General features: G+C 44.6%; 1 protein-coding gene and 1 long non-coding RNA gene across 7 annotated transcripts in view; one reads left to right on the forward strand and one right to left on the reverse strand.

Annotated features, from left to right (window-relative positions):
• Positions 1–14160, forward strand: part of LOC144770238 (uncharacterized) — a 1037372-nt gene that overhangs the window by 822636 nt on the left and 200576 nt on the right. The window lies entirely within an intron of this gene.
• The window catches only part of RNF157 (ring finger protein 157), a 626725-nt gene that overhangs the window by 375519 nt on the left and 237046 nt on the right, over positions 1–14160 (reverse strand). For all 5 annotated transcript variants that reach the window (XM_078654581.1, XM_078654580.1, XM_078654577.1 and 2 more), the window contains exon 5: positions 9649–9766. In XM_078654581.1, the coding sequence (XP_078510707.1) occupies positions 9649–9766 (118 nt within the window). The remainder of the gene's footprint in view (positions 1–9648; positions 9767–14160) is intronic.

Genomic DNA, 14160 nt, shown 5'->3' on the forward strand with positions numbered 1-14160 from the left:
CTATTGTGTGACCCTGCTCTGACAGTCACAGAATAGTTACAAGTATGCCATTGCATCCTGTTATTGCAACAAAAAGGAAAGGGAGCAGACAAGCAGGTGCCAGCCTTCATTAATGTCAGTTGGGGCAGGGCAGGTGTTGTTGTTTGCAAAACTTAGTGCAGGTGTGCTTGGCTTTGCCACAATAATGTACACTCACTAGTCAATCAGAGGGTGCTGTGATGACACCGAGGGTGGCATGGGTGTGCCAGCCAGAGGGTGGCATAGGTGAACCAGAGTGCCAGTGTTGACAGAGGATGGCAGTGCTTTGCTTTGCCCCAATAATGTACACTGGTGAACCAGAGGGTGCTGTGATGACACAGAGGGTGACATGGGTGAGCCAGAGGGTGGCATGGGTGACCAAAGAGAGTGCCAGTGGTGACAGAGGGTGGCAGTGATGAAGAAAGCCTTGCAAACAGGCTGGGCACGTAGAAACAACAAGTTCGCAAAACTGGCGACCCGACAAGTAAGTTCGCAATTTGCGAAATTGTACAAAACCCTCGCGAACTTGCAGAAACCCGTGCGAACACACACCCCAAAAAAAAATACGCAAATCCGTGAGAATTCGCGGATTTTGCGGATTTTCGCAATCCGCAAATACGCAAATACGCAAATTCGCGGATTGCGAATCCGCAAAATCCGCCCATGCTTAACAATTACACCAATTTCGAGCTCATCCTAATGGGTGATTTTAACATTCATCTCTGTAGCAACCCCTGCTATACAGGAGAGTATGAGGGTCCCCCAAGTGCGACGGCCCCTCACTTTAAGCACGCAAGGTCAGGAGAAGCCCTAGAAGAGTTACTGGCCAACTTTAACATATTCGAACCAACCTATACAGGGGGGGCGAGAGATTATGCACATACAAGGGCACGGACTACGGTTCCGTCATAGACTATATTTTCTTGTCCCCAGGGATTTTAGTCAAGGTCAGGAAGTACATAGTAATTGTTTCGACCTATAGCGACCATAGCCTTTTGTTGCTGGAGTTGCTTTGGCGAGAATCCTTGTGTAAACAGGCTGGTCCCTCCCAGCCAGGGCCCATTTTGGTGCCTACAGACCAGGGCAGAAGGCTCACGTGGGGAAAGGTGGTCCTGGAAAGTTTCACCACTAACTTACTCCCCAAAATCGAGGGTTACATAGCGACTTGTCTGGAACAAGATGCTCCCAATTTAGAAATCGTAGAGGCATTTGAGCTGTTATGTGCACAGATCTCGAAGGACCGGACGTCAAACCAGGGCCAGAGAAGGGCAATGCCCCATAAATGGTTTGACGTCAATTGCTCGAGAATCCACAGGCAACTTAAGCAAGCCCTGATATCTACCCCAAGAGACAAGGTCCTCATTACCAACTTGAGGAGGGAATACAAAAGAACCACGAATGGGAGGAAAAATGCCATTGAAAGGGATGCTTGGGATAAGTTACTATCAAAAAAACGTATTGCGAGATAGCAGACAATTCTGGGCCACAATAAATCAGCCCTTCTTCGCAGATTCTGATAATGCAGTCACCGACTGCGTTATCCCTGATGAGAGGTGGCTTCTTCAGTTTAAAGAAGTATATGGTGACCTTGACTGCGTCGCTCTCGGCGGCCCAACGGTAGCCCTTGATCTCGCCCCCTTAGTTTTTAGTAAGGACGAAGTGGAGAAAGCTATCTTAGAGACCTCAAAAAACAAGGCGCCGGGGCCAGATGGCGTACCGGCTGAACTTTATAGACATTCCCCGAAATTATGGGCAGAGGTGCTAATGAATGTCTTTTGTGCCGCCAATGACAATGCATTCCCTACCACCTGGGCAACCTCAATCATCGTGCCAATTTTTTAAAAGGGGCAGCGTGACGATCCAGCATGCTACAGACCCATTTCCCTCCTCGACTCTGCCATTAAGATCCTAGGTAGAGTCCTCTTGTCCAAATTAAGGGCCAATCTAGAGGTCTGCGGGGGGCTCTCGAACATACAATATGGGTTTAGAGAGAAAAGGGGCACCCTGGATCAATGCTCTAACTTGCACCTTCTAATCTCTAAATACACGGTAGCCAAGGAGGGGTCCCTTTTTCTGGCCTTCATGGACCTCTCCTTGGCTTTCGATTTGGTAAATAGGTCCAAGTTGTGGTCCATTTTACTGGAGATGGGAATCGATCCCTCATTGGTTAAATTTATCGCCTCCCTCCACCAGGATTTATTTGCCACAGTCAGGGTCACTAAGGAAGGCAGGTGCACGTCGAGATTTAAATCATAGAAAGGGGTGCGCCAGGGTTGCATCCTGGCCCCCCTTCTCTTTACTATCTACATTAATGGGCCGGGAAAACATCTTGAGGCAGTGGGGGCGGACGTTCCGCGTGTAGGAGGAGCCGCTGTACCGGCTCTCCTATACGCGGACGACGCAGTCCTAATAGCGCGCACCGGTAATGGTCTCCAGACATTGTTGGATCTTTTTGGCTCCTTTATGGAGAAACTTGACCTAAGAGTCAATGCGAAAAAATCCCATTCGATGGTGGTTGGCCAACAGAGAAGTAAGCCCAAAACCAAAACCTTTATCTGCAAGGGTGAGATGGTTTCACGGGTTAAAGTTTTTCCTTATCTGGGGGTCCTGTTCGACGAGAGGGGGTCATGGGCTCCCCAGATTAAGGCTAAGATCTTATCCCTGGCCCGTTCCACGTCCGCCCTCTTGGGTTTTTCAAAAAGGCTAGGGGCTAGGCCCATGGAGGCCCTCTTGAAAGTCTACAATAGCAAATGCATCCCTATTGCCATCTACGGGTCAGCCATGTGGGGCTACGTTGCCCAAGATAATATACAAAGGGTAGAAAATGGGCTCTTAAGACAATTTTTGTCTGTTCCTAAGTCCTCTCCCACCTTTTCAATCCATTCTGAGGTGGGTATGGTTTACATAACGGACAGATTGAAACTGGCCCCCCTAGTTTTCAGGGCAAAAACATGGCTTAATTCAGAACGAACCTTTAACCATGCAATTTTGTCGGATGTTTTGTCTTTGGACCACGCCATGAAAATTCCCTGGTTGAACTATTTAAGAAACACCTTAACACACTTAGGGAGACCTGAACTCTTTTTAGCATCGTCTAATATCAGGAGAGAGGATGTCAAATGGATCAAGAATCACTTCTTGGAGAGGGCTGGTTTGGCTAGAGAGGAGAGGGAACTAGTGAAACCCTCAGTAAGATCACATTTCATGTTAACCATCACCCCTTCTCTCGAGCCTTACCTTAAAATTGTTACCAAACCCCTACATAGATCTTTACTGACAAAATTTAGATTTAATTTGATCCACCTCTCTTTGGGATGCTATAAATCATGGGCCAAACCTGAAGAGGCCCGTTTTGCAATTGTGACAAATTTTCCCATCAAGATACCTTGCATTTTGTGATGTTTTGTGGGTTTTACGCGGGTGCAAGGAAAAAATACTTGTTACCTATCTTGAGGGAGGCCGGCTTCATTCAAGTCAGGCCTGCACTAATTTACCTCCAGATGCTGAGCAACACTCGCATTATCTATTGTGTGGCTAGTTTCTCTTAGCGGCGGCTTTTAGAATTAAGAACAAACATGCGCCACCGAATGCACTGAACTAACTATGGTACTGTCCACACTGATTTTACTCTTTGCGTGATTTGTAGTGTTTATGTTTACTTGGGCTTAGCACTGACTTTGTACATTCATGAATTGCTTATTTTAACCTTGTATGTATTTTTTATGCCTTTTATGATTTTTAACAAATCGAATAAAGTGCAATTTGACTGACTGACTGAGTGGTTATACAGAACCCTATGATCAGTGGGAGCGAATTAACAAAGACTATACCATTTGGGCATAATCTGACCCAATGTGTTACATCCAAATGGGCATCTGAAAAGGAGTTTAGGAAGATATCAGATGCCATCAAACAGGGGACACCAAACCAGGAAAGGATTTTTTTTTATGGCGTTCGTTATCAGCAAATCTAAACATGGGTATGACACTTGAAAGTAATAGGTGAACAAGGGATGTATAGGGTTAGGAATCTCTCCTACTATCAGTCACTGAAGCGGTCTGTGTGTGCAAACTGAGGAGATAGTACCCCCAAATCAGAGGATGGAGGACCACGGAATCTCATCATTCAGCCCGTATCTATCACTGTATAGTCTGTACACCCACTTCTGTTCGCCAACGTCCACTTTTCCTTTTAAGCGGAGTAGTAACCTTAAAGATAAGCTGGTACATATGAGACCCACAGCACCCTCTCCCCCGCCGCAACCCCTGACCCATCTGGCCACCGATGCGAGGAATTAGCAGGCTTCTTCTCCACCAAAATCCAGAATATCCTTAATCTCCTCTTACTCGCTAACACTGAGCACTCACCCGAGCCCCAGGAACTAGATCCTCAGAATAACGCCTTTTACCTAGAATCATACGTTCTACTCACTGAGGAACTTCTCCCCTCTAGCCTAGACTCGATCAAGAGTGGCTCTCCGCTTGACCCTGCCCCCTCAACATTCTGAAGTTGGCAACACCCACCATCATCTCTCCCATCACTAACTTAATCAATGCCTCTCTGGCATCGGGTATAGTCCCCCAAGACTGGAAGAATGCCATGGTGAAGATGCTACTAAAAAAACCACTTAGATCCTACGGAGATGGGTAATTACCGTCCCATCTCCTTACTCCCTGGAATTAGCAAGGTCGCAGAAAATATGTTAATCGCCTACTTTCTGCGCACCTCAACACCTCTAAACTGCTTCAATCCTCCCAGACTAGCTTCCGCCCTGGCCAGAGCACGAGACTGCACTGATAGCGGTGGTGGAGGAGTCTAGAAAGATTCTTGACTCCGGAGGGTCCTCAGCCATCATCCTCCTGGACCTAAGTGCAGCCTTTGACACGGTGAACCACCGAACCTTGGTACACCATCTCAAAAAAGTGGGAGTGACAGGCATGGCACTGTCCTGCTTGAAATCGTTCCTGGAAGAAAGATTACTTCCAGGTATTCAAGACAACATCCGGTCCCAACTAGTGCCGCTCCAATGTGGGGTTCCCCAGGGCTCGTCTCTGAGCCCACACTTTTTAACGTGTACATGTCCCCACTAGCAGAGATAGTAGCCCCTTTCGGAATCCAACTAGTTATGAGGATGACACCCAGCTTATCGTGGCATTGAACGAGGTAGAGCAGTTCCCCACGAACCTCAGCTCCAGTCTCAAAGAAGTCGCTAGCTGGATGAGCTCATCCCACCTCAAACTCAACAGTGACAAGATTGAGCTCATGCTGTTGGGCAAACAAGCAATTTCTAATTCTAACACTCCGTGGCCGACTTGCATGGGGCCTGCACCAACACCAAAAAAGGAAATAAAGAGCCTGGGCATCTGGCTTGTACTCGATCTCACTTTTAGAACCCAAGCCAGGAAAACAGTCTCCACCTGCTATGGTCTGCTCCGAACCGCACAAAAAGTACTTCCTCTTCTACCTTGCCACTCTAGAAAGCTTCTAATTTAGACACTTATCCTGTCCAGGCTGGACTACAGTAATGCCCTCTATCTGGGTGCTCCCAATTCAGTCATTTCTAAACTACAGGTGATCCAAAATTCGTCAGCAAGACTTCTCACGGGCACAGAAAAATGCTGCTCAGCCAAGCCTGCCCTAAGAGCACTTCACTGGCTCCCAATACAGGAGAGAATAAATTTCAAGGCCCTCTGCATCGCGCATAAAAGCATTCAGGGCTCTCCTATCATCAAAAACCTTATCAAACCATACAAAGCCACCAGAAGCCTCCGTTCAGATGAACTCCAACTGGCTGAAGTCCCCAGGATTAAGAAGGCCCGGACAGGGGGCCGTCTTCTCTCCTACAACCCCTCTAAGCGCTGGTACTCCCTTCCTCTCTTTATCCACAAGGAAGCCACCCACTTAACATTCCGCAAACATCTGAAGACATTGCTATTGCCATAATCCCATCTGCCCCTATACCCACCTCCCCAGCGCTGGGATGCTTCTGGGTAGTCATGCACTATACAAAAACATTTTTCTTTTCTTTTCATTACATTTCAAATTAAGCAACTAAACTCATAAGTCACTTCATTTCAAAGGGACATTTAGCAGATGAATTAAGGTGGAAGGTTCTTGATAAACCCAATATATACCACCATCCATCACAATTGTTACCCAATTTTTAATCATCGGAAAACAGAAGTGATAGAGACCGGCTGCATGATGAGATCCAGGGGTCCTCCATCCCCTGATTTGGGGGCACTACCTCCTCAGTTTGCACACACAGACAGCTTCAGTGCCTGATATTAGGAGAGATTCCTAAACCAACACATCTCTGGCTCACCTATTTTTTTCAAGTCTCTTACCCATGTTTAGATTAGTTGAAAAGACCCCTAGCAAAAAACGAGAGTGCACATAGAATTACAATTGTCAGCAACCCTGTGGCACTGTATTCCCACATGTACACTATGGGTTTGTGTAAGCCGATAGTGTTCATGAGCCCATGTAGGTTGGGCAGTCGTAAAATAACTTTTTAACATCAAAAACAAGCAAGAGCGCATCTATATTTCAGAGCACCTCTATATTTCAGTATAGGACTACAATTCCCAGCCACCCTGTGTCATGTGATCGGAGTGGCATTGATGAACCACATGAACACACCAATCTGTACACACCTGATCTGGTTGCAGATAGATTCATGCTTGTATTTAAGCCCTTGTCACCGCCTCGGACAGTGTCCTCACTTCTGGTGTGGTGAATCGGACGGATCTCTGTGATCATGTATGAGTTCCATATATTCATTTTTACTTACAAAACCCTTTTGAATCCCTTAACTCTTCCCCAATTAGCAGCAGTATTTGCACTTAGTATATGCTTTTGAAATCTAGGTCACTGCGCGATCGCTCTGCATCATGCCTCCCAGCGTGCCCAAAATGGGAGAGGCTCAGTCAAATCCTTATCCATTTAGCAGCAATACACGCGCAGATTTTAAGCTTTAGACACCTTAATCGATGCATGATCTTTTTTTACAAAATCTGCTGCACTTTGTCTCTCTGCATACCAGACATGGGAGAGGCAGCTCTTAACACTTTCAATAGGGGAACACGCTACTTTGCTGCACACCCAATATGGGAGAAGCACATTCAAACTCCCCTCTATGTAGCAGCATTACACGCACCGAGTATACGCTTCAAAAACTCGATTGCTGCATGACTTTTTTTCCAAAATTTGCTGCACTTTTCATCTCTATGCACACCTGACATGGGAGAAGCAGCTCTGAACCCAATAAGGACCCAGTACTGTGGTGCATACTCAGTGGGTGACAGTGCCAAAGCATTGTCCCAGTTGTTTAAAAACCTAGGGATGATTTATATTGGAGATGCATGTCGGACGGCCCATCTCTGTATCACTGCAGTGATGAGCACATCCTCGCTACCTGACTGGTACCTCTGAATTGCATTTTAGAATGTCTACACAGTACAATCAGGCATGGATACATTATGCTTCTATACTCTCTTTCTTGAAATGCCTCAAGCCCCCTATTTGCTTTACTCTGTTCTCCTTCCTATGATCCCGATATAGGGCAAAGAGCTCCCTGATCCCCATGCCAGGGTGAGTTGAGGCACGATCCAAGACACTAGCATGTAAGCCTTACTATTTGTACAATGTTAATGTTATGAATACTGTTGCTAAAGGCAGTCTCCACCACTACTAAGAATAAGTGGTGTTGAGCATATAAAGTATTGATGGTGCATGGCGGTGTTTCAACTATTGACCTAGCTATCCTACTTATCACCATCAAAACCATTTTTTTAAATGTTTATTTTTTTTACAGGTACCGCCAGTGAATTCTTTACTTTATGACAATTTATAGGATCATTGGATTCTTTTGTATACTTCATGTTTATTCACGTACACTTGTATATACAAATTTGTATTCTTTGATTGAGTAGCAGTACTGACTTTTTCAGGTCCTTAAGAAAACCGCAACACCTCTGCCGAGGGTTAATAGGCTGAAACATATCAAGCCTTTTTTGACAATAAAAGCGGGTATAATTTCTTCCCTCAATACCCAGTTTTTAATCCTGGCCCAGGGAGGCATTAATAAAGGATGTTGTGTATTTTATAGCTAGTTTTAATTCTCACTTTAAATATACTCACTACCCCTAGATCATCATTTTGGTATTTAGTATACCTCTTAACAATAAAACATCCCTAAGCTCCTCCCTCTCAGTGAGGGGGTTGTAGCCTGTACCGTGACCAGGCATCGAGGTACAAGGTGGTTCCCAATGATGAAGCACACCACGTATGTTTTTGATGCTGACGGCATGCAATGCAGGACGGAGAAGCACGAAAAGATATTAAGTTGTTATTATCCGCCTGATAAAGAAAGAAAAAATGAGCGTCTGCATGATTTGTTTCTGACTGAAATACATGCATCTTAAATATTAAGACAGGTGATGAAAGTAATCAATGGAACTCCATATATAAGTAACATCGAGCGCAGACTCTTACCAAAGGACTTAGTGATAGAGGTGCTCCATCAACCGTGATACAACTCACTGAACGAAGTTTTTTTTTAAATACCTGGAGTTTGCGGTGATATTGGCGCAACTGTGTTAAGGAGAAAAGAGAGAGTATATGCCCCTCCCGTGTGGCTGAGAACACCACAGGTCACATCTGTTAGGCCTGTTGGTAATTGCATGTTCTTCGAGCAAGGTCGTTGGAAGAAATAGCACGACGCAAAAGACCAGAGTCTTTGAAATTGTAACCAGGGTAGAGAGAACAAACTGGTAAAAATTGGCTGGTCCTGATGAAGGTGGTTTCAACGCACAGTCCTTCCACCGAAACGCGTTGACCCAAGTCCTCCTAACATCCCACTGACTCGAGTGGCTAAATATAGGACAATAATGAAAATAACGAATAGGAATGTTCACATGTCCAGACAAATGAGTGGTATAATTGTGTATGATTGTGAGTAAATGTGTACTGGGTGTGTTTGTGTTCTCCACCTGGCCACTGGTTAAAAATGTTTTTTCTATTTCTTGTGTATAAAAAAAAAAAAAAAATTTCGAAGGTTATTTAGAATTGTGATGTTTTTCTAACTATAATGAACTCTGTATAAAAATGAGTTGCTTTTTAAAAAAGGAAAAGAGATGGTATGAAAATATTGATGTTAGAATTGTATAAAAAAAGAAAGGAATGACTCCAATAAAAAAAGAAATGAAAAAATAGAAATGATGTATGTTCACTGATTGGTCATGCCCAGATAATTGAAAGCTAACGTTGTGAAAATAATAAGAGGCCGTGGGGGAGCTGCTTGTTCTTGGGTGAGGGGAAACGTCCTTTTAAAGGGATATTCCACCACAGCTAGGTCTCCAGCTACGACAGCAACCATCTACAGACCCATAGGCTTCTTTTTTGTGGTGCATGAATGAAAGAGGGGAGTTAACCCCCTCCGGTCTGTAAACCTCCTGCGGTCCTGTGTGATAGAGGCCTTTGAGGTCTACCTGATTTAAAGATCTTTCTGTCTCATTCACCAATTCTCTTAGCACCCTTTGATTTCTAGTGGAAAGCCATCCCCAACCTGAGGAAGTTAAGCAAGGAGTCCCGTTGTGTAGTTTGATATTAATATTTGTTTTTGTTTACCTCTTCTTCCAGCCACTCCGACGGGTCCACAGTGTGGGAGGGAAGGCAAAACTGTTGACACACTCCTCGCTTATAGTGGACTGTTTCGGACTGCAAGCTCCGATCCCTCGGGACGTAACTGCCAAAAAAAAAAAAGAGGTCTGTGTCATGGCCTGCACTACAAAATGAGTCCTTCTATAAGGATCTCTTCACCACTGTTGCACCTTCATAGTATGACAACAGTACTGGACGCAGAGTCGGGTCTTGAGCAAGTCAAAATTAGGCAGACGCCACAAGCGTGGAGAACCTAAAGTGTTCCTACAAGCAACAAACATGACCCCAATACCAAGAATGAGGAAAAGCAATGATCCTTTACCTGCGGTTGCAAACATCCTTCCACCAGTCGTGCCCAGAGGGTAGACTTTGCAGATTGCTAGAAAGAATTAAAATAGCAGGAGCCAGGCAAGAGAGGACTGACATTGTTTGTACATATTAATTGGGGTTTCATTTGTATAGAATAAGCTTAGGCTAAAGACAGCATAGGGTTGTACATAGTCAAAGACAAAAATACAACCAACAAGCATTTGGAGGAGAGCTGTGTTCCGTTTGCAAAAGTGGACTGTTACTGTGTTGTACATTTCTCTGTCTTTTGTGTTTATCTGCATTTCCAATTATTTAGGAGCAGGCGCATTTCTACCAGAAATAATGTTTAGAGAAACCAAGAGGCAAAGCATAGCAATCACAACCGTTATGGCTGGAGATATTGAGAGGAAAGAGCGAGTGAACAAAGGATGGACAGGTAGTCTGAGCAACATCAATTACATTACACCCAATCAGAATATGTATTAGCTGCTGCATTTCTTATGCCACCCCCTTCGTATTGAAACTTGCAATGGTCATCCTTCAAATTCCTATCTCTTGCAGATTTCGCTGACATATTAAACTTCCTCTAAAGCCCCTTTGCATAAAAAGGAGGTCTGACCCTCCCCCTTCCATCAAACCTCTCTTTAGGGACGCTCTTTTCATCCCTACTCACCTTTGTCAATGCCCCCTCGTGCAAGGCATCTTCCCACAACCTCTCAAGACATGCCAGATCCTCCCACTCCCAAAAAAACCTACACTAAACTCGATTGACCATGGCAATTCCCGGCCTATCATTCAACTATTATTCATCTGGGAGATCATTTAAAAAGAAGTCTGTTCAAAACCAAAAGCACATTCATGCTAACCATTCTGAACGAATACCAGTCTGCATTTACACCATGCTGCAGCATGTCGACTGCTGCCTCACACATAGTAGACAATGCCTTCCTGTCCACAAGTGAAGATGACACCCTGCTCCTAATATTACTGTACCTGCCAGTTGCCTTCAACACAATCAACCATCATACACATGCTTGAGTCTTAAATTGGATTCACCAGTAATGTCATTCACTGGTTCTACTCATACCTTTCCAACCAACACCAGTTTGTTCACATGGGCACCTCCAGGGTCCACAACATCCCTATCACCTGTTGAGAGCCCCAGGCTTCAAAAAATCACCTGTCACCTTCAGCCTCAGCATGGAGCCGCTTGGTGCTCTACTCACCTGTAAGAGCATGAAGATTCACCAACAGGCTGATAGAACAAAAGACCACTTGAAAGTATCCTCTGATTCAGACAATAAATGACCCAAACACAGGTCTCCACATCATCCAGACCTATATATTCAGCACATACCTTAAGCACAACCCAACGAAAATAGAATCTCTGCTATTGGACAAAAACCACAAACAAGAAACAGTGTAAATCTTGCTAAGTGACATGAAACTTTATGGCTTCAAACCCCAACTTTTAGTGGATGCCAAGTCTCTTAAATTCACCCTGAACACCAACCTCGCCCTCAAAGACTACATTGCCAAAAAACAAAGATGGCCTGGTGCCAGCTCGCTCTTTCAAGAAAACTGAAAAAATATCTTCCAGAAAGCGACTTCAGTACTGCTGTACAAGCCCTCATATGTTAGCACCTGGAAGGTGGCATCACTCTGCTACATGACCTCTCAGATTCCACAGTGGCACCCCTTAAAAGCTTCCTAAACGCTGCAGCATATCTCTTACAGGACTGAAGAAATGTGATCACATTACCCCCACACTGAAGGAACTCCATTGGCTCCCCGTGTCAGCGCGCACAATCTTCAAAACTAGTGTCATTATTTACAAAGCCATCACAACCAGCACCCCCCACCCCCTTATCCATCAGACAAGCTCACCATCTCTGAAGTGCTGACTGTAGAAAAAGTGTGAAAAGAAAAAACAAGGCACAGGCTTTTTCCACTTATGCACCCAAGATCTGGAACAACAGCCCCATATCTATCCGGACTGCACAAATGATGCTCCAAGTTAGGAAAGAGTTGTAGATTCACCGCTTTAAAGAATGCTACATCACAAAATGCATTATCAATTCACAGCAGCTACCTCTCCCATCACTCATGGACTTTATGCTTGCCTTTAACCCTATACAGACCTACAACGTCTTTAGGCTAAGTTCGCTTTCGGAAAATGCCACCTAGATGCTTTTTGCACAGTGCATAAATGCCTTTTTAGAAACATATTTACTGAAGTTTTTAAAAGAAAACAGGCAAACCAACACTGGCATACAGCACTTGGACTGTGACCCAAATAAGCGCAAAGTATACCTTAAAACAGATGTCGGTGTGCTTGACAAAGAACAACAGTTGAGATATTGTTCTTAAATGGGCCAAACAAACCTATGTAAACAATGGCATTTTGGGAGAAGTTTCAGTTAACTCAAGTTTGGCTATTTTTAATTAGCCATCGCAGGCAGAAGAAAGGTAGTGACCAAAGAACCAATGTAATGTGGTCTGATCGGTGTCATGCTAGAAAACGTGGGGTTTGAGCACCAACCTGAATGTAAGGAGCGAGCACGGCTCCGAGCTCAGCAGGCAGGGCATTCCGGAGGGTTTTCGAGTTACTAGGAGATCTGGTTGGCAAAGAGCATATCTCAATTGTGAAATATTTCTTGTAATCATGTGGGAGCAGTCTTTGCTAAGGTAATGCGAACATCTGTGATGAGGTTCATTTGTTAACAACACCCAACCAGCCTGGTGCAATAATAAAGAAACGTGACATTGGTGGTAATACATTTGTACTATGTTGCTGCTTATTGTAATGTGGAAAGGAGACATTAGTATTTAAATCAGGGCAAACAAGACACAAACCTATACGAATTATTTTACTTTAGTCTATATTTTCTCCACTTTTCGAATTCGAAATAAAGACTATTTTTGTGACAAAATCATGTTAGGTAGAAAAAATGACAAATCAGTTTTCCAGAAGAAAATCTGTCCGCTTACACACTGGGCCACAGATAAAAATGATGAGGCCACCTACAAAGAGAGACAGAGAGAATGTGTGTGTGGTGTGTACATATATGAGCAACTGGGGTTTGACACTAAAAAGCAGATGAGAACCTGTGCATGGTTGCCTGTGGAACAGAATACAAGAAGCCCTGTTTGGCAAGAGAGCCTGCTGCATTAATTAAAAACAAGTCTGAAAAAGGTGCCGCGCAGATTTATGCTCAAAGAGTCACAGAGGCCTGCAGTTCGCCTACATATCTGGAACGTGTTCAGATGAATGTGCAGAGTAGGATAGCACTGCCGGCACCAGCCAGGGTACTCACTGCAGGTTGTGATGCTACTTCATGAGAAGTGCTGCCATCGCCGCAAGGCGTATGGGATTGAATTGAGGCCGAATAACTAAACTCTCTACAAAGGTGAAAAATGTTCAATATATGATTGCAATTGGAACCCGAAAATATGCTGCATTGCGATAAATTGTGTGCATCCAGTGCCACTTAATGGAGTTGGGAGAGGATTCTGGTGCAGTTAGCATTCTGAAATGTCCCCCTTTTAGGTCCCGGCCTGCGTAGGCTGCGCTTGCGCAGTCTCGCTGGCGAGATTTATGTTTCTACAGTATGGGGCTTAAACCCGCCCCTCTTCTCCATTGGCTGGCCTCCTAAATGCTGGCCAGCCATTGGAGAAGAGGTTTGTCTGTCCATTTAAGCCCCGTCTTTTTTGGATTCGGGGTTGTGTTTTTTAGGTTCTTTCTCTCCTCTTCCCATTGGCTGAAATTTTACATTCCAGCCAATAGGAAGAGGAGAGAAAGAAAAACACGCCCCCAAGTCTGAAAATGACGGGGCGTTTCTCCGATCCATTTCTGCTGGACCACGGAGCAACATGGTGGTGTTCATGGCGTGGTCCGAAGTTCATGGCCGTGCAATGCCTCCTGAAATGTAACTACAGGTTCGTACCTGTTCCCACACAAGCAGCGTGCGGCGCCTGTCTTAATACCGCCATGTATAGTATTTAACGTGCCTCGGTGGAAATAACTGCTTTAGCATGTTGTGCATGCCTTTGCCCCTGTCGTATATTTTTGCCGTGCCTCTCCACACCAGTGTTTAGTATTTTTATAGTTTCCATTAGTTTCACCACTTTAAAACGCAATGTCATAAAAATGTATACGATTATAAAAAT

The sequence above is a fragment of the Lissotriton helveticus genome, chromosome 7 (genome assembly GCF_964261635.1).
Source record: "Lissotriton helveticus chromosome 7, aLisHel1.1, whole genome shotgun sequence".
In the NCBI taxonomy this organism is placed as follows: Eukaryota; Metazoa; Chordata; class Amphibia; order Caudata; family Salamandridae; genus Lissotriton; species Lissotriton helveticus.